This window comes from Phyllostomus discolor, chromosome 2 (assembly GCF_004126475.2).
Source record: "Phyllostomus discolor isolate MPI-MPIP mPhyDis1 chromosome 2, mPhyDis1.pri.v3, whole genome shotgun sequence".
Taxonomy (NCBI): domain Eukaryota; kingdom Metazoa; phylum Chordata; class Mammalia; order Chiroptera; family Phyllostomidae; genus Phyllostomus; species Phyllostomus discolor.
In genome coordinates, this window is record NC_040904.2 from 181,476,193 (window position 1) to 181,500,077 (window position 23,885).

General features: G+C 43.4%; 1 protein-coding gene across 6 annotated transcripts in view; it reads left to right on the forward strand.

The window, feature by feature from the left end:
- Positions 1-23,885, forward strand: part of BCAT1 (branched chain amino acid transaminase 1) — a 102,301-nt gene that overhangs the window by 19,408 nt on the left and 59,008 nt on the right. For 2 of the 6 annotated variants that reach the window (XM_036019254.1, XM_028532699.2), the window contains exons 3-4: positions 14,303-14,374; positions 20,828-21,028. In XM_036019254.1, the coding sequence (XP_035875147.1) occupies positions 14,303-14,374; positions 20,828-21,028 (273 nt within the window). Of the gene's footprint in view, positions 1-5,681; positions 5,869-12,371; positions 12,414-13,121; positions 13,233-13,859; positions 14,226-14,302; positions 14,375-20,827; positions 21,029-23,885 lie in introns of those variants that run through there. The other 4 variants (XM_036019256.1, XM_036019255.1, XM_028532698.2 and 1 more) reach the window with 4 other exon arrangements.

The following is a 23,885-nucleotide window of genomic DNA, read 5'->3' on the forward strand; positions in this document are numbered from 1 at the left end:
TCTTAATACCTCATCTCAAGTAGACCTTTTTAATAAGGAGAAGAAAGGGTAGGTGAGGGGGTTGGGAAAAAGATTAATCAGCTAAGAGTTGCATCTGGCAGGCAATTTTCCTAGTACTTTTGTATCTGCTGATCAACAATTTTCAGAGCTTCTCCCATGTCTGCTGTTTCTTAAAATTAAGCAGCCCAAATAATCCTTATGCTAAAGAGACCTTTTTGGGGGTAACAAGCTCTGTTTTCCTACAGCCCTTAGGCTACAAACCCAAAGAGCATGTTACCGTACTGAATGCTGTAGACAATTGTAACAGCAGTATTTGTATAATGTGTTTCACATTATGATGGTTACCTCATCACTGGTCTATAAAAGTTTTTCAGCTCCATTATAATCTCCTGGGACCATCATACGCAGCCATTCTATATGTGGTCCTTAATTGACTTAAGTGCAGTTATGTGGTGAATACTGTACTCGAATACCCTTGTCCTTAATGACGGCTCCCATTTTCTGCTTCTTCACTGTTGATCAAGGCCTCTGTGGCATAAGCCTCGATAGTTTGTTCTTGTTGTAAGGCAGGCACCTGACTTCAGCTTTGATTGCTGAGGCATCCTTTCAAAGAGGCACCCCCTTCTAGGAAGGCTGTTTCCAATATACACATTGCCAGTCCTAGGCCTAGAGAAAAATCCAGGCCACCTTTCTCCCACTGAGTCTCCTTTGTTTTAAAAGACCTTGGTCGATTTTGATAATTGACCATTTGGACTACCTGTCTTTCTGTTTTTCTCTTTTCCCAAACTCTAAATTCCTGCTCTCTGTTTTAAATTCTTCAATTAAGAGTGAATCCATGAAACCCTAGGCCCTCATTTTTGACCCCAATAAAAGTGGAATCCCAAGTGCCTGCTCTCTCTCTCCACACAGGCCCCTCCAGTGACCTCGCTATGGGCCCCCTCGTGTGATAAACTCTTATCTTGTGGCGGCCTATATGTGACAAACTTATAAGTGATAAATTATTTTTTTTCTTCAAAGTTTCCATAGCCTCTAAGTGATAAACTCTTTTTTTCCTCAAAGTTTTGTGAAGGTTATTGCTGAAGGATGTCCTGCAAACCTTATTCAGAACCGTAAAGGCTGGTCCAGCTGTAACATGGGCTTAGAAAGAAGAGACGTCAGGGGGAGCCCACTGGACCCCAGGCATTTCTAGCCGCTAGCACTGCTTCCGATAGACTGAGACCAGTGCGGTGCATGCTCTCAGTTTCCTCCTGTGCAGAAGGCGAGTGAACAAAGTAGGCCTGAGACTGGCAGACTTGAAAAGATCTACTTACAAGGCTGGCCCTTGGCTGGTGTCTGGGCATTGTGATTTCTAGAGGGTTTCCACAAGTCCCTGGTACGAGTGGCTCACTCTGCCTACCTATTTACATCACAGGTGGCAAACACAAGGCCCGCAGGCTGAATCCGGCCTGCACCTTGTTTCTACCTGGCCACAGCACTGAGCTCCTTGCCCCTAGTTAAGGAGTGGTTACATTTATACACCTAAAATTATATTTGGCCCTTTGAGGGCAATTGAGAGGCTCTTGTGGCCCCCAGTGAAAATGAGTTTGACACCCCTGATTTACATAAGCAATGTGGTTTCTGTGGAACACCTGCTCTTGTCCTTGAGCACCTGAAATTTTGGTGTCTGCTAGGTAGAGGGTGCCACTGGACCAACCCCCAGATAGAAAGCTTAGCAATGAGCTTCTAAGGAGCTTCCACGGTAGACAACATTTCACGTGTTGTAACATGGTGGAGGAGGAATGAAGTGCATCCTGTGTGACTGCAGAGAGAGGACCCTGGAAGCTTGTATCTGATTTCCTCTGCACTTTGTCCCATTGCCCTTTCCCTCTGCTGATTCCCTCTGCTGTGTCCTTCTGTGTTTGTAATAAATCACAGTGGTGAGCACTGAGGCCAGTTTTCTCATCCGCCAGATGGGGTTTATGATAACAATATGTCTGTCTGCCTTATAGGTGGTGTTATGAGTATGAAGTGTGTGTAGAATTGAGGGCCTGATGTGGATACGTGTGCTGGAGGGTGGTTGTTATTCTGGAGCATGTTCATATAAAGAACATCTTGTATCTGTGTGTGTGCACACTTGTGTCTTTGTCAGAGTAAGACTGTCGTCTGCTCAAATAAGTGAACTCTTGGGTCTTGGATGTTTCATTTGAAGAAAACAGGTTCACATACCAGCTTATAAAAACCCCTGTTTTTTTTTTCACTAAAGTGTGTGTGTGTGTGTGTGTGTGTGCCAATTTCATCACCTAACAAACATGAAATAATCAGGGAGGTTTTTTTTTATGGTTACACTTCACACTTGAATCCTAACCCCCAGATGCGATGATATGAGGACACGGGACCTCTGAGAGGTTCCCAGCCCCTCAGCAGTAGGATTGTGCCTCCTGAAAGAGGCTCCAGAGAGATCCCCTGCCCCTTTCACCACTTGAGGACACAACAAAAAGTCTGCAACCCTAAAGAGGGCCCTCACTTAGCCCTGTTGGCATCAGGCTCCAGCCTCCAGAACTGGGAGAACTAAATGTTTGTTGTCTAGAAGGTGCCCAGCCTGTTTTGTTATAGCAATTCCCTTCGCTTTTCTTCATGCTTTCCTTTGCTGTGCACTGGGAAGTCTGTAGCATAAGTACCCATGACATTTTCCACAGGCTGAAAGTCACAGAAGGGAGGAAGGGACATGGAGTGCATGACTGTGTCCTAAGCGCTGGAAATCCCAGATAATAAAGTTACTGCCCAGGCAGGAGGGGACTGGCACATCAACCAGCAGGGCAACCACCGGGTGTCATAACTGTTCTAGTACTTGGTGGGTTAAACTAGTGTCTTTGACCTGCACAACTTCCACAAGTGTTAGGAAGTCAGTTCGCTTCCAGGTTCTCCACCTTTTTTTCTCTAAGTCTTTCCCGAGTCTTGCCTACAGTAGGAGGAAGCCTCTCGCCAGTACCCTTTTCCCACCTCTGTTTTCACAACGCTCATCTCTCCCACTCTACAAAGGAAAAGCATTTTTTTTTTCATTCACTCTAAATTGTCCAGCAAGCTGCAGAACCACCAGGGCTAAAGAAAGGGAAGTCAGATTATTTCATCAGTTAAACCTCTTCTAATCAAGCCACCACAGACCCATTTATCAGGCCTCATGCCTTTATCTAATTGGTACTGGATGCTCCCACTCTAGTGGAACACGACACCTGAAACTGGAAGTTTTGGTGTATGTGGTGGTACCCACCATTCAGTCTCTGTTAATGATGGAGGCAGCAGGAGCAAGACAAATTCTGCTGGCCTTCTGTCATCCCCTCGACTGTGGTCTGTAAATCATCAGACCTGGTGAGGAGCCCTTATTCATCCAGGTGACATGTGGTATGGCTCCCTGCTTCATTGTTTTATATGAATATTCCAGTATTCGAGGTGCATTTTCACCGTGAGGAAGCTTGATGGGCTTTTTCATCCTGTCTGTGTCTCTGTCCCATACTTGGAATGATCTCGGAGAGGAGGAGGTGGTAAGTGCCCGGTTTACTTCGGACAGAGAAAAAGGGACATGTCTAAGAAAGGGTGGTATTTTATATTTTCTTGAACAAACATTACACTCACAGGAAAAGCATTGTAACTTTCCCCCAAAGATTACAGCTTTTGAAAATATGTAATTTTCCTTTTGTCCATTGTCCATCATCAACTACTTCTTGATTTTCTCTATTTGCCATGTACTTATTAAAAGCCTGGGCTCTTGAAAGCAGTGCAGCTACTTCTGTTCTGGTGTAAAACAAATTATTCTCCGAAGCCATCCTGGGCACAATACCTTGGATTTTAAAGAAACAAACCTCATTTCGTTAGGATTAGTTTCTCCCTCTTAGAAGATGATGTGTGACTCTATTTCTGTCAAAAGCAAAACCATAACCTGAGTTGTTTCCAAACATAAGATGAAGTTTCTAATCACCTGTCTCCCTGGCCACCTGTCCCCCCTTTTCAGGGCACCTTGAGATGACACAGGCACTTGCATGGGTAGGCATTTCCTTTGTGTGTGAAGGAAATGGGGAGTTCAAATGAGGATGGGGGAAGGAATGGAGAGACAAAACAAGAGCAAGTCCGGACAGACAGGCAGCTCCAGCACACGCAGAGCCCTACAGACTGAGCTCAGGAGTTCGCACTTCGAGCCCAGTAGTTTCAAGGTGGAGCGTGTGCCCCTGGGATGTGTAACAGAGACATGGGGTGTCAGAAGCATTAATTATGTATATTTACATTTTCTACAACATGTAGGAAAAAGTTAAATCGTACTTATACTGAACTCACATGGGCTGACACGGGCACTGCCCGCCTGTCTGGTCCCATTTTCACACTGTCACAGACTCGGAGCCACGTCTCGGTGAGGGGGAGGGGCAGCTGGCCTCACTGCGCGGAGGGGTCACTGTGGACTGTGTGTGTGCACCCGCTTAGTGAACTGTGATTGTGATTACGGGGGCCCGGTTAAGGAGATTTACAGCTTGTGCCATCCAGTGTTAGTTAATAATCCGGGCAAAAGAAACAAGTAGCTTTAAAAGATTTCTGCAAACAAAATTTGCAGCATAAAACCAGAATAAAGAAAATATTCATCATGGAAAAAGCAGAAAACAAAAACAAAAAGAGTTAATATTTTTCTTTGTTTCTTTCTTTTCTTAACCCTCACCTCACCCAAAGACAGTTTTTCATTGCTGGTTAGAGGCAAAGGAAGGGAGAGAGGGAAACATCGGTGCAAGATCTGTCGCCTCCCGTTCACGCCTGGACAGGGGATGCTGCGTGTCCAGGCTGGGGGTCAAACCTACTGCCTCACAGTTAAGGCACGCGCTCCAGCCAATTGAGCCACACTGGCCAGGGCTACTTTTCCACGTCTTATTACCAGTGCTCCGTTATCCATATGTTCTGAGATAAAAATATCAGTGATTCAGTCAGAGCTGGCAAACAGTGGGCTGCGGGATTTTGGGATCATCACAAGACTGTTCAAAAGGCATTCATATCTCCCTGGCTGGTGTGGCTCAGTGGATTGAGTGCCAGCCTGCACACCGAAAGGGTGCTGATCCATGTATTTCTCTCTCTCCTTTTCTTTCCCTTCCCCTGCTCTGAAAATAAATAAAGTCTTAAAAAGAAAAGGCCTTTTTATCTATTATCATTTATGATTACTTGGCCCTTGTTTATATTGGACCTTTAGCAAAGGATGGTACAAGAAAACAATCATAATTACAAAAATATTTTAAAATGCCAATTATTTCATGTTTATCTCATCTGTTTTAGTCCTATTTTTTGTGTTTGACTCATGTATTAGGTTATGTTCTTTTTTTAAAAAACAAGTTTAGATTTTCTTTTTTGTTCTAAAGATTTTATTTATTTATATTTAGAGAGGGAAGGGAGGGAGAAAGAGAGAGAGAGAAAGAAACATCAATGTGCGGTTGCTGGGGGCCGTGGCCTGCAACCCAGGCATGTGCCCTGACTGGGAATCGAACCTGCAATGCTTTGGTTCGCAGCCCACGCTCAATCCACTGAGCTACAGGTTATTTTCATAAATAACTAAATAAACATGTTAGGCTGGCATGCCATTCTGGTTACACTGCTGTATAAGCAGTCTATCTGGGCTCAGATGGGTGGTTTTAGTCTGGGGTCTAGCGCATGGTTTCGGTCATCTGAAAGCTTAACTGGACTAAATGTTCAAGACAGACAATTCACGGGTTAGCAGTTGATGCCACTTGTCAGCTGGGAGCTTATCCGGGACTGCTGATTGGTGAGCCTGCATGTGGTCTCTGCATGGGCCTTGGGCTTCCTACAGCAGGTGGCTGGGTTCCAAATGGGGAAGACCCAAGAGCTCTCAAGAGTAAAAGCTACCAGGTCGGTTAAAAGTGTGCGTCTAGAATTGGTACAGCATCCCTCTTACACTTCTGCCAAATTCTACTGGTCAAAAAAGTCACAAGGGCCACCCAGACTCAAAAGGGTGGGGAAAATAAACTCCGCTTCCTGATGGGGTTGAGCAGAAGAGCATTTGCAATGAAAGGCAAGGCTGCAGTTATCCTTGGAAAATACAATCTGATCTTTGGAAAATACAATGTTATACATGCTTAGATTTTTACTGATAGGGGTGCACAATCATAATCGGAGCCATTGGAATTGTGGGCAGGATTACCAACCTTGTGGTAAAACTCACTTGACCTATAGGTATATGATCTTGGGAAATTTAGCCGGCCTCTGCAAACGGATAAAATAGAGCCTGTGGTATGTTGTGGTGGTGGTAGAAGGGGTGCTTTTGAGTACTAGATAAGAGATGTTTACTCAAAATGCCTATAACTTCCTGAACCACCAGCATGTGGGGGGGCTCCACCCAAAGGCCCCCCCGCCACCCAGGCCCACCATGGATGAGAATAAGTCTACCAAGACATGCTCTGCTTGGGGAGGAAAGGTGGCCAATCTCTCAAAGGAGGAGGGCCAGGAGCCTTTTCCTCAATGGGCTTTTATTGGGTTCATTTTGCACAGGAATACAGGTAAAGCTCATTACTCATTGTCAGGTAGTAAGGATCAAACAATAGATAGCATACAAAGAACTAGGAGGGACTATTCTGAGTCAGGGTCTGTTAGCTAAAGGGCTGCAAAACTTTGGGAAACAAACTCGTTTCCTGCTCGGACCCTTATCGTTTAATTAAGAGCATTCTTAGCAAAGCAGGTTTCACAGGATTTTATGTATTCTTTCTTAGGCCTGATCACCCTGGGAACCCGCCCTTTCCAGCAAAGGACTGCACCACCCTCTGTCATTGTTTCAGGCTTAAGTCTGGCAGGGGAAGTAAGGCAGCCAAGAGATTAGAAGACTTCTTGCAGACAGAAGGAGGACTCAGGCTTTGTCAAAGCAAAGGGGTGAGGGTCCATCACCCCCTTTTTCCATAGCCACCCAAGTCCTTCCCTGAGAGCCTCCATGTGATTGTGCCTGTCTTAGGTCATTCCCCCCTTGGGGAATCTTATCCGTCATTGGCTAATTGATCGAGCATTGGGGGCCATTCATGAAGAAAAAGGAGCAGAAGTGGTGCCCCCGCCAAGGAGATAAGCTTTGTCTCAGTGGCTTTTGGTCCGAAGGTCACTCACTCAGCCTTAACCTTGGCGGGGCGGGGGATACAGCTTCTGAAACCAGACAGGGTGGTTCCCAACACCAGCAGATATTATTCTGGTTTTGAGGTGGGGAGAGACTGGTTTAGAAAAAGTTTTTTTAAGTGACTATTCTGATTACAGCCTGAAGGATATATCAGATGGGGGAAGAAGGGAGCATGGCAGGGGGGCCTGCCTGGGAGACTGTCTCCAGGGGAGAGGGGCGGCTGTGAGGGAGAGAAGTGGCTGTGTAATAGTGGGAGATATACTGGTGGGGAATTGTAACCCACCCACCATTCTTTTGACATTTTTTCTGTACCATTTGACATTGTTTCTGTAAATGCTGACTCTAATATGTAGCTTATAGTTGAAGAGCACATTTGTATAAGAATCCTAGGAACTAGTTTATAAAGATATAGATTCTGTTCTTCAAGCACCCCAGCTCCAGGAGATTTGTTGACTTTCATCCATGGAGCCGGGATGAGGTGAAGCCAGGGTGGCATGAAGCCAGACTGACTACACCAGGATGACACACACCGGACCGTCACTTGCCTTATCGGAATGGACTGTGCTGGTCTGCACGTACAGAACTTCTCATCCCTCTCCCTTAATCTCTTTGTTCCATTTCCTTCTTACTCCTTACAAAAAATCTCTGTCTCTAATTAAAGAGGTGGAGATGGGCTTTGAGATAGGAGGCCCCCATCTTCTCAGGAGATGGGCTTTGAGACATGAACCCCTATCCTCCAGGTTGCCTGCACCTGAAAATAAACCACTTTCCTTTACATCATCAGCACCTGCCTCTCAAGTATTGAGTTTTGTAGTGGCGGGCAGCCGGGCCTACTTTTGGTTACAGTGTTTGGAGACTCCAGAGGGCACAGTCATGCTTTTAACTTTTTGTGGGGGGACCTTATTCTTTAACTCTCTCTCTCTGTATATAAGACACTACATGTTTGCCCCTTTGCCTACCCTCCCAGTCTCACCCTGGACTGAGCACCCATTGCTTGTCTCTACCCCAGGCCTGGCTCTCTTTCGGACCTTTCAATCACCAGGTACCTTCCCTTCTCAGGGATGTCCTTCTGGCCTGGAACTCATTTTCATTCTGGATGTTCTTCCCCCCTTCTTATAATAATTTTTTTAACCCTCCAGATGCTTTAGAATCCCTTGCTGGAAGAGCAGTATGACAGCTGTGAAAGGGGGAGGGAGGGAGCACAAAAGGAGAAAAGAGAAAAAACTCATGGCAATAGACAGCAAGCAGTGTGGTGATTGCCTGCCAGGAGGGGGAGGTTGGGGCGGGAGGAAGGTGTAGGAGGGTATAGGGGGAACTAATGGTGACGGACAGAGACTTGCCTTGGGGTGGTGAGCGCACAATACAGTGTATAGATGGTGTGTTACAGAATCTTGCACCACAAACCCTTATAATTGTTAATCAGTGTCAACCCAATACATTCAATTAAAAAAAATCCCTTGCTGGACAGCCTTTTGAGACCTTTCTAAGGCTGTTACATCCCATTATTAGAGGCTCTTAAAGCACAGGTGGCACTTGTTACATTTGCAATTTTATCTCTGTGAGATTAGTTAACACTTTTTAACATAAGCAGCATTTTTTCTCCTGGGGCAGAGGCAGTTTATGGTGATGGGGTGGACATGGGCTCCCACTGCACCCCAGCACCTAGCCCAGCGCAGTCAAAATGCAATACACATCAAAATATTTTAGATAGATTTTTGTCTTTTACCCTGTTGAGTACTTACTGCTCAGGAAAGAGATAGAATGAAAAAGTGTATACTTAAGTCATCAGCATACAAATGCAGCCCTGAAAATGCACAGGATGCAAAACCATTGGGTTGAGCAAAATGAAGGCTATTAGGAACCTAAAGGTGTTTAGACAGAATAATTAGACAGAAGTCAAACTAGAGTCCCTTGAAGTGGGAGGAAGCAGGAGCAGTTAATAGAGACGGCACTTGCACAGAGCTGGGCTCTGAAAGGCAGAGGTGGCGCTGCAGTCACTCTTCCATAGCACCATGCTTGTATTCTATATGCTTTCTTCACTGAAAAGGGTGGATTTACAGGTAACCTTTAAAATAACAAGAAGACTGAAGTTGTGTGGTTGTGGCTGCCTTTAAAACAATAACAGGCTCTGAATGAATGCCTGGTGTGGACATTTACACCAACCTCTTGAATGCAAAAAAGTTGTTTATAATTCTTCAACTAAGGGTTTCTTATTCTTAAGCTTTGGGTAGGAGTCTCAAACTGGAAGCTCTAGAGTTTACTCAGTCTTTATTCTAGAGTTTACTCAGTCTTTATTTATTTATTATTGAGAAGGAGAGAGAGAGAGAGAAACATCATTTTTATTCTTCCACTTATCTATGCATCCATTGGTTGATTCTTCTATGTGTCTTGACCGGGCATCGAACCTGCAACCTTGGCATATTGGGATGATGCTTTAACTGGCTGAGCTACATGGCTAGGCTTTTAACCTGGCCTTAGTTTACTAAGTCTGTATTTTTTAATTTTAAAATTTGATTTTAAATTTCTTTAGAAACAGACCCCAGCCCAGGCCAGGTGGCTCAGCTGGCTGAATGTCGTCCCGTGCACCAAGAGGCTGTGGGTTCCAGTCCAGGCCAGGGCACATACTCATCTGTATTTTTCAGACCATAAGACACACCTAGGTTTTAGAGGAGGAAAATAGGAAAAAATTTTGAAGCAAAAAATGTGGGAAAATATTTAATAACATAATATTCCACCAATGTAAATGTAAACAGAACTCAACAGCAGCATTAACAACCATTATTCCTCCCACATTGGGGCAGGGAGGGGTGGGGAGAGCACGTTTTATAGTCCAAAACATGCAGTAGGTTGCTGGTTCCATTCCCTGGTCTGGGGCAGTAGCATTTGAGAGGCAACCGATAGATGTTTCTCTCTTACTCTCTCTTCCCTCCCTCCTTACCTCCCTCTCTAAAATCATTAGTCTGGTTCTGTGGGTGAGGATTTAAAAAAAAAGAGAGACTGGGTTTCTGGGGACACTCCTTGATGAGACCTGCCTGGCCACATGGTCTTTGTAGCTTGGGACTCCACCCCAGTAAAAGAGGCTTTTCTGTTCATTGTATGAAGGAGGGTTGGGGCAAGAGGAAGGGGATATTGTTTTCTGATAAAATTATAGCTATATTATCTTTAGGACAGTATAAAATCAATTCTAAAACAGACCAGATTTAACTGCTTTTACCCAGAATAAACTGCCCTCCTCCTTTCCCCAGTTCAAGTCAGCTTAATTTACCACTTCTTATTTAAATGCCTTTTTGAAGGCTCATAATTTAGGCTGACATTGCCCTCAGTCCCCAGGAAGACACATCGGGGGAAACAATAGGTGAAAGGACAAAGCCGTTGCTTTTGTGGCTCCATTTGCCTAGCAAACCTATGACCTTGTCAGTTAACAAGCTCAGTAGTGGCCGGCTTCATCCCCTCTGTGCAGCAGGAGAGCATGTGATACCATTTACTATGGTCAGAGGACTTACTTCGGCATCCCAATTGGTGTCCTGGTCAGGGATGGCCGTGGTGCCGGGGGCATAAGTATTAGGCTGCCTCTGATTTAGGTCATCACCATACTCCTGTCCCTTGGGCCAAATACAGCCTCTCCTCCCAAATTGGTACATGTAGCAAAGATAATATGAATATCCCTCCAGGAGAGGTCATAGGACAGAGTGAGATACTCCAACTGCTTTGTAAACTTAGCTGGGTTTGCCAAAAAACTGCCAAGTCTGCCCTCAATTTGGGAGAGGTCTGACATTGAAAAGGAATAATGCCCTCTAATCCAGCAACCTCATGGAGAGGGAACTGGGTCACAGGCTTAGGAGGCTTCTGAAAGAGATGGCTTGAACTGGTATGGCCAGGAGAACCCAATCAGAAGAGGGGGCAGGGAGAGATGTCTGAGGAGTAGGGAGGGCAGATGGAAAGGGTGATGAAGAGTCACATGACAGGGGATATGGAGGAGGAGGTACAGAGAGGAAGAGGTCATCCGAATCTTGGGAAGATGGAGGAGGAAGGGAAGTCGGTGCAATAAGAACACGGGACAGGAAGTTCGGAGATCAGGATGGTGAGATTTTGAAATAGGCCTGAATGTAAGGAACCTCAGACCATTTCTCAGAGCAGTGACAGTACAAGTCAAGTTGGAGGATAATATTATAGTTAAGAGATTCATTCATGGGCCAGACTTCCTGGTCAGGCAGTTTGTATTGAGGCTGGGCTGTGTTGCAATAGGAAATCAAGCGCTTGGGTTTGAGGTCGGAAGCCTTTGCATTCTTACATACATAACCCAATGGGGATTCCTTGGGTGGGTATTTCAATATTGTCCATGGTGAGAACTACAAAAAAGAAAAGGGAAGGATATCTCAGGGATGAAAACAACTGGAGGTGAGGCGAGGTTTGAGAAGGGCATCCCCAACTCAAAAGACCCAGAGGTCTGTGGCCAGAGCTGAGCGTCCTTGAACCTGAGGGCAGACTGAACACAGGTTCTGCCTCAGAGCCAGGCATCTCCGGGCCCCAAGAGCCGACTGAACCAGCAGGGAGACGGTTGGAGGCATCCCTCCCAGCTGAAACCCTGCGAAAGTGATAGACTCAGTACTGGGGTTTACAAAGAGACAAGGGTATATATAAGCTATCGCCTTCAATAGGAGTTTTTGTCCCAAGATTCAGGGAGACCTACCAATCGCTGGCCATTAAGATGGGCAAGGAGGAGGCTGTCCCCAGAGTCTGGAGAGATGGAGAAGGATTAGAATCCTCTCTCCAAACCTCACAGAGACAGGGTTAGGGGGTCAGCCCAGGTCCAGCTTCCACTGCCCACTACTCCTCTAGTCCCAAGTCTCAGGAGGCTGGAGGAGAGGGAGAAATAGAGTATGTTCCTGTACAGGCCACCAAAAAGTTAAGGTGGTCGGTGACACTGGCTGTGAAGGAATTCACAAAGAGAAGAAAGTGTAGAGAATAAAGTTTTTATTCACTCTCTGAGAAAGGAAAGGGGTGTGGTGTGGAGAGATGCACCAGCCCTGAGGGGTGGGGGCTGGGAGCTTTCTTTGGGTTATAATTGGATTAAAAGTGGTGGGGGCATAGCTATTGTGTGGGGCATGGATGCTGCAGTTTATTCCAATGTTATCTGCTGCCTGTGGCTGTAGAGCGAGGTTCTGTTCTTGTTCCAGTAATTTCCAGTGCTGGGGACAAGCTCAGAAGAATAAAATGGCAATCGTGCTTAACAAGATCACAGGCCTGCTCAGCAATGGTGCCGCAGTAGCAAATGGGGCTGGCTTTGTCCTTTCAGCAGGTATTACGATTCTTCTTTTCTGTATTCCAGTAGTATTTCAAACATCCCTTTTCTAGCCCGGCTTCTAAACGGTGCTGTTCCAAGCCTGTATCAGCAAACTGTCAAAGCAGTTTCATTGGGAGTCGTTGATAATCTATTTTGTCTGAAAATGATGAAGAGGTGGATCCAAGTGGCATCAAGGTCTGTGGGTAGAAACAGCTCTTAGGGAATGTGAGCCTAGTGGTCCTGCGACACCGAGTTACAATGCGACTTAGTTTGCACATGGCCGCCGGTGGCAGACAAGACCCCACGCACAACTGCCCAAGCGGGGCTGCAACTCTCCGCGGGGGTGAGGAGGGGTATCAGAATGGGGTACTGTCTTTTGTTGGTTTGTCAACGGAAAATATGCCCTACGTAAATATACTTTCCCCCGACATTGCCTTCATTTTGGCCGAGTGGCATCTCCGGGCTGCTCCCCCAAGGGGTTGTTGATAAGTAAGTATGCTAGCAGAGTGCCTGCACTCAGAAAGGTAGCCCCTGGTGGCACACACTCTTGTGCCCCAGCCCGAGACATCTGGTGGCAGGGACTAGGGCTTTGGTTTTCCGGACTCAAGAGGGACCAGGAGGGTGGAGGGGCTGCGTGAGAGGATGCGCGGTTTCCTGCATCTCGCCCTTGCGTTGGGTCAGGGGCGGTGGCGGCAGACTCCCTGCGGTCAGTGCCGCTAGCTTTCGCATGCAGCCGCGCTCTGCGTGCCGCCGCAGCCATTCTCTGCAGTCCGGAGCTCCCGGAGCCTCTCCATGGCCAGCCTGCCCAGCGCTGCCGTGGCCCTCGCCCGCCAGGTACCTCGAGCCGGGTAGTTTGAGGAAGGGGGGTGGATTAGAGTCCAAGTCTCCTAAGTGCGCGGGCCTGGCCAGGCGCATTGCCGCCGTTGCCTGCAACGTTCTGCTTCTCCTGGCACCGCCGTTCTGCCTCCACCGAGATATCTCCTCTTACCACAGCCCTGCCCGAAATCTAGGGTCCTAGCCTGCGAACTCCGCCTCAGATAGGCCCCCGCCGGCCAAGTCTAAAACCCAGCAGAGATGTGCCCCAAGCGCTGAGAGCACCCCCACCCGGGGACGTGAGAGTCGTCATGGAAACCGCTTTGGGGAAGGAGGCGGGAGCGGAATTTCTGGGCTCCCAGAACTGACAGCAACATCCTACCTGCCTTTGCCACCCCAAAATATTTTGCCCGCAGCCTTCTGCCTCCTTGTATCCCTTTCTTCCCTCTCTTCTGCAGTTACTTAGCAAATTAGGCTGTATTAAAAAAAAATTAAGGTCTGCATCTTTCTCCAATTTGCCATTCTCCCATTCTGTCCTTAAGTGTATTTTAAATTATCCCCAGTTCCATGAAGTTTTGTCTTTGGCCTCTGGTGTTTGGTATCCCTGCGCCTGCATAGGAGGACCCTGCCCAGGGAGAACATGATTCACTCTCCTCCCCATCCCTTTTCCAGGCTCGCTATTGTATGCTGGAGATTGACAAGACCACGAGGCTGAGCGCACCCTGGAGATTTTTCTATAAATGGCTTAAAACCCTGGACTAGACTATTTGCTCAGATATAAGGGAGACAATTGCCTTCTTGTTCTTTGCTAGTGAACCGTGGCTCTGTAGGGCTAACCTGGATTTTAAGCAGCCTGCACAAGCCAGCGGTGGAAGACAAAAACAGTCACGACCTGGGGCAGGGTGGGAAGTGAGGGACATCACTCGCAGGACCTTTTCCTGTGGGGCTGTGCCTGGGTGTTCCAGCCTCCTTTTCCTGTTTGCTTGGGTACTGCAGCAGAGCACGATTGTGATGGTGAGTGATATTGATTACCCCAGGCCCCTGGTACCCACCTGGTTTTACTTAATTAACGGATTTCATTCCTCTTTAAGGACTGCAATAATGGATGCTTGGAAGAATGTGCCAGAGAAGCAAGATCACATGCGGTCATGAGAACTTTAAAGGTAAATTGTGTGCCAGAGATTAAGTCAAACAATTCAACTGAAGAAATTCATTTCTTGTTGACATTTGGGGCAATTTTCACTGTGCTGGTTTTACAGTAGTTTTTTTGTTTTGCTTTTAAATCCTCACTCGGAGGACATGCTTGTTGGTTTTAGAGAGAGAGGGGAAGGGAGCAAGAGAGAGGAGAGAAACATCGATGTGAGAGAGAAACATGGATGAGTTACCTCTTTTCTGTGCTTGGATCCTGACCAGGGACTGAACCTGCCACCTAGGCATGGGCCCTGACTGGGAATCAAACCTATAACCTTTTGGTTTATAGGAGGACACTCCAACCAACTGAGCAACACTGGCCACAGCTATAGTAGTTTGATATGTTGCTATGCCTTTTAAAAATAATTTGGGGAGCAGGAGTACATACATCACATCTAAAACTACCTAGCAGTTAATAATTGCTTATCGTATTTCATAAATCATAAATATTCATTGGAAAGTTATCAATTAATGAATGTTTACCTAAAGGTTTATCTGACTGTATAAGTATAACCCTCACTCCATTTGTGCAAAAAGTTAAGTTTGTGATTTTTCTCTTTAAGCAGCACCTAATATATCTTAGAGTAAAATTTTCTTCTTTTCCCAATGAATTATGGTTTTATGTATTAAATCTCATGCTTCACAGAAGAATAATGAGGAGCAACTGAAAAAGAGTCTTGTAAAAGTACTTTGAAACCAGTAAAAATACAAATATAAGGTATTATTTTCTCTGTAGTCATCATTACCTCCACCTCCGCCCCCTCCTCTCCTCCCCAACCACTGAGGTTTTTTGCTGCTTCTTTTTATGCCTGGTTCTGATCTCCTGCTGCCTGTTTCAGGCACTGCCAGTGGTCATCCACAGCACAGAGTGTCCTAATGATCTCATGTCTGGCAGGGTTCAGAGAGGGAGTGAAATTTGACCCATGTTTTACAACCACCCCCTCCAGGTTTTACTGTGTACCAGGGACTTGTTAGGCATTGGAAATCCAAAGATATAGTCAAGATAAGGTTCCTGCACTCAGGATTTTTTAAAAATCAAAACACAATAGAATATACTAATTTCTGCACAAAAATAAGTATGCGGATTCTATTTGTGGTCCTTTACAGAGAATATCCTCTATAACCTTGTAGCCAATCTGCTTTCTCTATTAAGACTAAATGCTAATACATTTTTGGGGACTGAGATTTTCAGATATGGGTCTTTGAAAGAATGAGATAAAAGGGACTCTTACTTGATAATCTCTAAGGGTCATCTATTACAGTAAATAGATTACTCAAAGGGTATACAGATGAATAAAAATTTTCCCAAAAGGTCTTTATACTTTTTTTAAGACAGTACATTTATTAAAGCTGGGGGCAGTGAAACAAGGGCTTAGGATGGAAGCAGCAGCAGAAGAGAGCCCAGGCAGGGCTGCTGTCAGCTCACGGAGAAGTAAGGGAAAAGGGGCCTTGGAGATAGGTTCAGGGGGTTAGCCTGGGACAAGGTGCTGCCACCCACTGCTCCCCTGGCTGCAGGACTCCTGGGGTCCTTTAGAGTTTAGGGGATGCAGGCCTGAGAGGGGAGGAGTGGGGGAAGGGAAAGGCACAACTCTGCTTCCCTGAAGGGGGAGTACATTCTTTATCCTTTCATACGTAGAGTAACTATTTTACAAAGTAAAGAATTCACAGAGTAAGTAATGTCTTTATTTGTTCATTTAGACTTCTGTTTATTAGATTTTAGTTGAGGGAGGCATATTGACATTTTATACTCATGAATTTACCTATCAAAATGTGGTGGTATTCATAGTGCATATGTGATGAAGCAAATGAAAAATGAAATTGACAATTTTGAGAGAAAGTGGTGCATTTTAAAGGACCATCTTTGCTTTTGACCCGTTTTTTAACCTCTTTCTTGATTTACCCCATGTATAACTTTTAAATTGCCTCTTGGGGCTCTAGTGGATAGTTTCCATATTGCATCCCCAGCCCCCATTTTGAGGCAGTCATTTTACAGTGAGAATGCAGTGTTCCAACAGGGCCTAGCAATGGGATGTCTTATTACCGAGGAATCCTATGGGATCTCTTTGTGTACTGCAGAGTCTCTTTGTTTCGAAAAGGTCAGCTGTCAGTTTCTTCCGATTCCCCCTGCTTTATAGATCTCCACAGAATGTGGCACTCCAAATCGAAATTCTCCTCTTCATACCTCCTTATCGGTTTTGTCTCTAAAAGACAATAACAGAGCACCTAACCCTCTCAAATAGAGTTAAAAAAAGAAAGCACTTATTGTAGAATAAAATTCTGCCATTTCTGATACAGTAGTAATGCAGAGATAGTCTTTGAAAGTTTGCGTTGAGGCCTCTGCAGAGACGTGCAGATGCAACATGAAGTGTGGAGCAGAAGCTCTTGCCCAAATGTCAGCTAATGCAGTCCTCTGGTGCTCTCAGCCAGGTTGTGCTAGCCTGCTACCGGCTTCCCTATTTCAGAGCAAGATTATCCAAGCATGTGTTTTGAGTTAGGAAATTGTTGCTTTTTAATATGCCCTGTTTTTGTCAATATTTCTTGTCATTTCACAATCCAGTCATGGTGGCCTTCCAAATTCTCCACAAGCAAGCCAATGGTATAAAAACATTCTGACTTGAAGTCATCGGGGAATATGGTGCATTGGAAGGAGACAATTATGCAGGAGATTTTACAAGTAGTTTCTTTTTTATCCATACTTGGAAAGGGAGTGTAGAAAAAGGGATTGATTTTTAAAGAACACTCATTAAAATTGTTTATAAAATTTGTTTCTTTTATGCCAATGATTTTTACCTTAGAACTGCATTTCATACCTACATAAAACCAATCACACACTGTTAGTTAATATTATTTACTTTTCTACTTCCTTCAACTATAACATCTAAAATTATTTAAATTTATTATTCTTTGGTAATTTCTCTTTGAACTCAGGTTAACAGCTGTTACTTTTAGTTTCCAGAATGACAGGAATTTTCTCAAAGAAAGTACAACCGGAGTTCTTGGTGCAATTCCAAAGCCACCAAATAGCGCATTACTCTGAAAAAGTGCCACTGGGGCAGCCTTTACACACAGATCAGAGACTTGGAGGGTTGCTATTCACTTCATTAAGAAATTGCATGCCTTACAGCAGAATGTAGTGGTTTACTGAAATAGAACTAGTACCTGGTAATATAATCATTTATATTCAGTTTCTAGACAGTTAACTGGTATTAGCAAGTTCTTATTACAAGAATACCAAATTGAGCATAAAAACACCTTATTCAATATATATGCTTTGCCATTGATTAAGTTGATCTCTCTGGGCCTTAGCTTATATGGGTAGTCCACAAGTATTTTAAGGAGAATGTTCAGAAAAGTAAAAATTATATACCGGGTCGTGGCCATTCTTAATGTTGGTTCTTTCAGGATTTGCAAAAACAATAATCAAAAGGTCTTTTATGAAACATAGTAAGTGCAATTTTTTAAAAATAAAAATGGTAGCAGTCTATCATGTCAATATCTAACCATGAAGATGAAGACAAGTCCTGTGAAATTTAGAACTGAATTAATCAAACACAAATGATCCATATAATAGTTGCTGTGCTAAATGAGAGTTAGGCCTGTGCAATAAGGAAGCATGACTCCCATTTCCCAGTTGTTCACATCAATTAAAAGGATTTGGTGGAGCCAAACCAAGCTTCCTGGAGGGTGAGCTGCCTATGTGGAGGGGCTGCATGAAGGGTAAGGAAAGGTAGTGCAGAGTAGTTTGAAAGCTGAGGATACTAGAATAGGTTACTGAGCCAGATTCCACACTCACTGCTGGAAGAAGAAAGAAAAGAGTTTGGATAAATGGGAGGCATCTCATGCCCAGTGCTACAAGTGGAGGAAATGGCAGAGAGGAAAACAGTGTGTGTGTGTGTGTGTGTGTGTGTGTGTGTGTGTGTGTGTGTGTGTGGGGGGGGGAAGATTTCTGTAGTCAAGTTTTCGTCCTGTTTTTCCTTCCATGTTACACAAAGGTATATGAACAAGAATTCTTAAGGACAGGCACTGTTTTCTAGCACTGGGCTAATGTGTTCCCAATACAGCTCTTCTTGTTCCTTATTACAGTTCACTGACCAACCCTGGGGGACAACCTTGCATTCCTCACCTTCCCCGCAGTTAGAGATGTCCGTCCGCACAGTTCTAACCATAAGGCATAAGGGAAATTCGGGTAAAATTTTACTTTGTGGCTAAAGGGAACAAATATGTCTGGTATTGTCCTCTCCAATTTTTCTTTTCTTTTTTTTAATCCTTACCTGAGGCTATGTTTATTAATTTTAGAGAGAGAAAGGGCATGAGAGGGAGAAAAACATCTATTGGTTGCATCCTGTATACACTCTGACTGGAAATGAACTTGCAGCTTTTTGTTATATGGGAATGATGCTCCAACCAACTGAGTCCTCTGGCTAGGGACTCTCCACTTTTTCTTTAGAATGTGGTCAGGTCATTGAAACTGAAGCTACCACTACAGCAGCCTTTTTTGACCCTGAGGAGAATGCCAGGAAAATCAGAGAACATTGACAATCCAGAGTATAACCAGGCCTGGCTCCTGCAGACTCGTTAATGTGAGAAAACCAACTCCCTGTTAGGTTTTGATTTACTTGTGGCTGAATGCATTGATAAATAATAAGTAAAAGACTTAGGCAGCACATTAGGGAGAGGTACAATTGAAAAAGGGGGTTAGTTGGGCTAAAATATTTGGACTTGAATATGCAGACATTTAAACTGTTCATGGACATTGAACAGGGGAGAAACAGGGTATTTGCTACTGAGGGAATCAGACTTACTAAAGAAATACTTGAAAGGACAAGTGGCTCAGTTAAGTGAGTAATGTAGGACACCAAGGGTTGTGAGAATGGAAGAGTGATAAGTGACCTTGAAAGGAACAACAATGCAAAGAAAATACTGGATAATAAATAAAGAATTTGTTAATGGAGGCCATCTCTAAGAAGTGGGAAGGAACGTGGTAGCCACGATAGTAGTTGCCGATTTTATATTTTTCATTTTTCTTCCCTTCTTTACAGTTAAAAATTTAAGTAAAATAATAAGCAGGCTTACTCTTCTTGTTCAATAAATTAAGGGTTAAGAAGTAAAGAAGTAAAAAGGAATATGAATGTCAGAAATAGGGACCAAGTTTTAAAGGAAATATTGTGTTCCATTTTAGATTTGTAATGAGCTTTCTGGTTGTTTTTAAATACATTTAAGCCTGAATATTATTCTAAAATTAAAACAGATTATCATTCATAACATACCAAATGATAAGGCATCCGTAAGACAGAAAATTATTAATCAGAAGTAGTTAGGTCATTTGAAAATAATAAAAGCTGATGATATAAAGTGAAATTCTGTGTTTGATTTTGGGGATAGAGATGGTGGATATGTACTTTTGTGTGTTAAAGGAAGTGGAGTTTGACTTTCCTTATAACTTCTTAACAGGTCGAAGCTGTGCTTGGTTAATATTTTACAGTTGGCCAAAAACTTCCTTCACCTATGATTTTTGTCAGCTTCCTAGGACTATGAAAAAGTTAGTGATGAGATTGTGATTTGAATGCTCATGTGGTTGGTCATTTGTAAGGGGCAAGCTGGCTCCGTGCAGTGCTGGTGAAATGCTGCTGCATGAGGTTATTTCCTATTGCTCTATTTATCTTTCTCTCAGTACGAGCTCCCTTTGTTTATTGTTTCCTTGGCACAGAACAGAGGATTAATATGTTGGTGTTCATTCTCGACTTCTCTGTGTTCAAGCAGGAAAACAGTTGCTTCACTCTGTTCATTGCTTCTACACTTTCCCCGGGAGGTTTAAGGCTTATCCAAGAATTTGTTTTTATGGGGGGAGTTGAAGTATAACCATCATCAAGGTGTTCAGTTCTTAAAGGCATTCATTTTATTTTAACAAGTTATTGCTGGTGCTGCTGTATTTATTATAGAAGACACTCCTTTCTTCTTTGCCAAGTGCTCCACATGGGCCCTATAATGGTAACAAAGAGGAGATGTGTTCCCTTTTCTGATTCATTTTACCCCATCTGCTATTTTTGTCCCTGTTTCTAAATATCACTGAATTTTGGTTCTGATATTTACTAGGCAGTGTACATTGCTGAGATTCCAAATAGCAGGCTAAATCCTGAATGCAGGCATGATTTGTCTGGCTCATATAATGTTAAATTTCTGAGCTGGTTGCCAACATTTGCAAGTCAAGTGGAGGTGTAGGGGGTAGGGAAATGGGTGAAGGTGGTCAGAAGGTTCACCATTCCAATGATAAGGTAAAGAAGTTTTGGGGATAGCAAAAGAGTCAAGTGATTTCAATTGTTAATGGCCAGTGACTTAAATTTTATGGTTTTTTTTTAACTCTCTTTATCTGTAGCCAGTAGATGTTCAGTTGCTCTTCTTTGATGGTGCTGATTTCTCTTCCCCAGGCTAAAGATCTAATAATCACACCAGCCACCACTTTAAAGGAGAAACCAGACCCAGATAATGTGGTTTTTGGAACCGTTTTCACGGATCACATGTTGACAATTGAGTGGTCCTCAGAGTCTGGATGGGAGAAACCACATATCAAGCCTTTTCAAAACCTGTCCTTGCATCCTGGCTCGTCAGCTTTGCACTATGCAGTGGAGGTAAGTGCACAGCAGTGAAGGCTGGTGACACGGTTGTTCTTCACTGCAGACATCAGGTACCTCCCCGTGCTATCATCGCTTTTGGGCAGCGTAGTCCTGACCATATTTACCCAAGGCAGTGATGAGTCATTAAAATTTTTCCTGTAGAGTCTCATTATGGGTAAGTCTTAAGAACTAATTTTTTTAGATAGATAATCTTGAGTTTTCTATAATGTCAATAGGAAATCATTTATAGCAAATAGGAAGGATAGTTGGTAAGAAAATTAGCAATCAAAAAGCCTGTACTTTTAATATGTAGTAGGTCACCTATCTTCCTGGATTTTCTAATAATTGAGGAGAAGCCATTGAGCACAATGTTATGGTTAGATTTTCGTGCTGCTTGTTTTTATGATAAGTAATAATGTATAGTTATACATGTTAAGGGACATGTAATTAGATGTCATCCTTCAGGCATGAGTGGAATAAGTATAAGTATAAAATATTAAATATTTAGAGATGTTTCTCTGGTCCTCCTCAGGATTCACACTTAGATACACAACACAGTCTTTGTTCCCTTAGCTCTGATTTTATTTTACTTATTAGTAATGTTTACAAATTGTAAAGATGGACATCTTTCCCAGAATATTAGGATGCTGGAAATAAACAACAGTCTACCTATTCAGGGACTAAAAGATGGTAATGGTAAGTATTTATAACAATAATGATAATGTTACTTTTTTTATTGAATTCCTGATATGTGCCCTGTACTGGGTGGGTGCTTTATTATTCTGAGAAAACCTGTCGCTCTGGATTCAGACCTCCTAGGCTTGAATTCTGTCTCTGTTGCTCCATAGGGAACTCTATGACTTGGGAAACATTTAATCACTGTGTACTTCCAGTTTCTTTACCTATGATATTAAGGTGGTGATAATACCTACCTCACAGTGTATGGTGACTCATTTAAGCATAGAGAGCTGTACCTGGTGCATAATGAATGTCCAGTTATTAGCTATTATTAGCTATTAGTTATTAGCTATTATTATTAACCCTTGAAGCATTATTATCACCTATTTTCAAAGCAGATTCAGAAAAGTTAACTTTCCTGCTCAAAAGTACACAGCATTAAGAGAAGAAGAGTCAGGGTTCAAATGCCAAGCTCCTACCGTCTGTGATGTTACCCCTGACTGTGTACACTGATATTACAAAAAGGCCTCTTCAGTTGTTGTGTTCAAAATTATAAATTCAAATAATTGGAAACACATTCGCTGTCCCCATGTGCCCACTAAATGTTGAATTTAGACTTCCATTCCCGTCTTTGTGTCTTAAATGTAGCAACTGGGATGAGTTCTTTATTATTTAGTCTAAGCTTCATTCATTATAAAATAAGCATGATAGCTGCCCTCACCTATGTCGTGCGGACCATGGAGAGTAAATGAAATAAAATGCTCATGAACTTGAAAGTTGTAATCTGGCGAGGCCGGGGACAGTGATTCTCAAACAGCTTTCATCGGAATCCCGGCTCCACCCTCAGAGGTTCTGGTTTCTAACAAGTTGTCCCGTGTCATGCTAGTGCTCCTGGAACTGCATTTTGAGAACTACTGCCTTATGGGAAGTAAATGAGAAAGTATTAATGTCATTTTTGAAAGTCAAAAAAGATTTTGATGGCTATTGGTTTTAAAAACTCACTGGAAAAATCTGTTTAAGTGAGTTGATTAGTTTTGTCAATCTAGATTTTTGTGACTAGGGTATTTTTTTCAAAATCTTCAATTGTTGTTTGCTGTTAGCTGTTAGCTGTTGTTAAATAAAAACTGAAATCTGTATTACTAGTGTTCCTTGCATAATATAAACACAGGGACTGCTTTGCATTAAGAACTGGGTTGTGTGTTATTACATCAGTTATCTATTGTAATGTAACAAATTAATGGCTTGAAACAGCAATTCATGATTCTGGGGACTGACCAGGACTGCTGGTTGTTCTTGCTTGTTGTCTCTTATGTGGTTGCTTTCAGATAGTGGCTGGGATTGGAGTTGGCTCAAAAGCTTCCTGACTCACATGTCTGGTGAACCTCAAAGAGGTTGTGGCTAGAAAGCTGCAGCTTTTTTTGGCATCACTTTTTGTCCCTGTGGTCTCTCTGGCGTGGCATCCTTAGAATAGCTAGACGTTGTGACTTGAGCTCCAAAGCTGTGTGTCACAAGCAACTCAACCCTGATAGAAGGTCTATGCTTTTCATGACCTAGCCTCAAAATCACAGCATTGCTTCAGCCGTACTATGTTGTCACAAACGCCTGCCCAAATTCAAAATGATGGAATATATCCACTTCCCCTCTTGATGAGGAATGTCATAGTTATAGAAGATCATGAAGGCCTTGACAGATTGTGTGGCTATTTTTGGAAACTATTGTCCATGGCATGTGTCAGTGAAAAATGGGGAAACAGTGATGCATTTGGTTACCTCTTTGTCACTTGGGCACTTAGGTTTAACAGGTCAGATATTAGGACAGTATTAGGAATTTAGGAAGTGTGATTGCCATTTCCAGAGAACCTCAGGACCCCTGAATTTTCTCCAGAGTCATATTCACACCATTCCCTGTTCACTCAATGAGTGGATGCTGAGTGCCTACTATGCACTGGGACTGTGCAAAGTGCTCGGATAGGATGGTAAACAAACTCGTCATGATCTTGTTCTCAGAATTCTTTTCTTTTTTAACACCTGCTAAGAAAGTTAGGCAAATACTTTATTTCAAAGGTTTTCTCCTCAAATACTGTGTTTGAAACATTCATGTTTCAGGCTTTTGCATAGGTAGGACTGTTTTTTATACTGACACATGTTATTGAATGCCAGTGTGGTTTTTAAGTTCAGTAATAGTTGTATTTTTT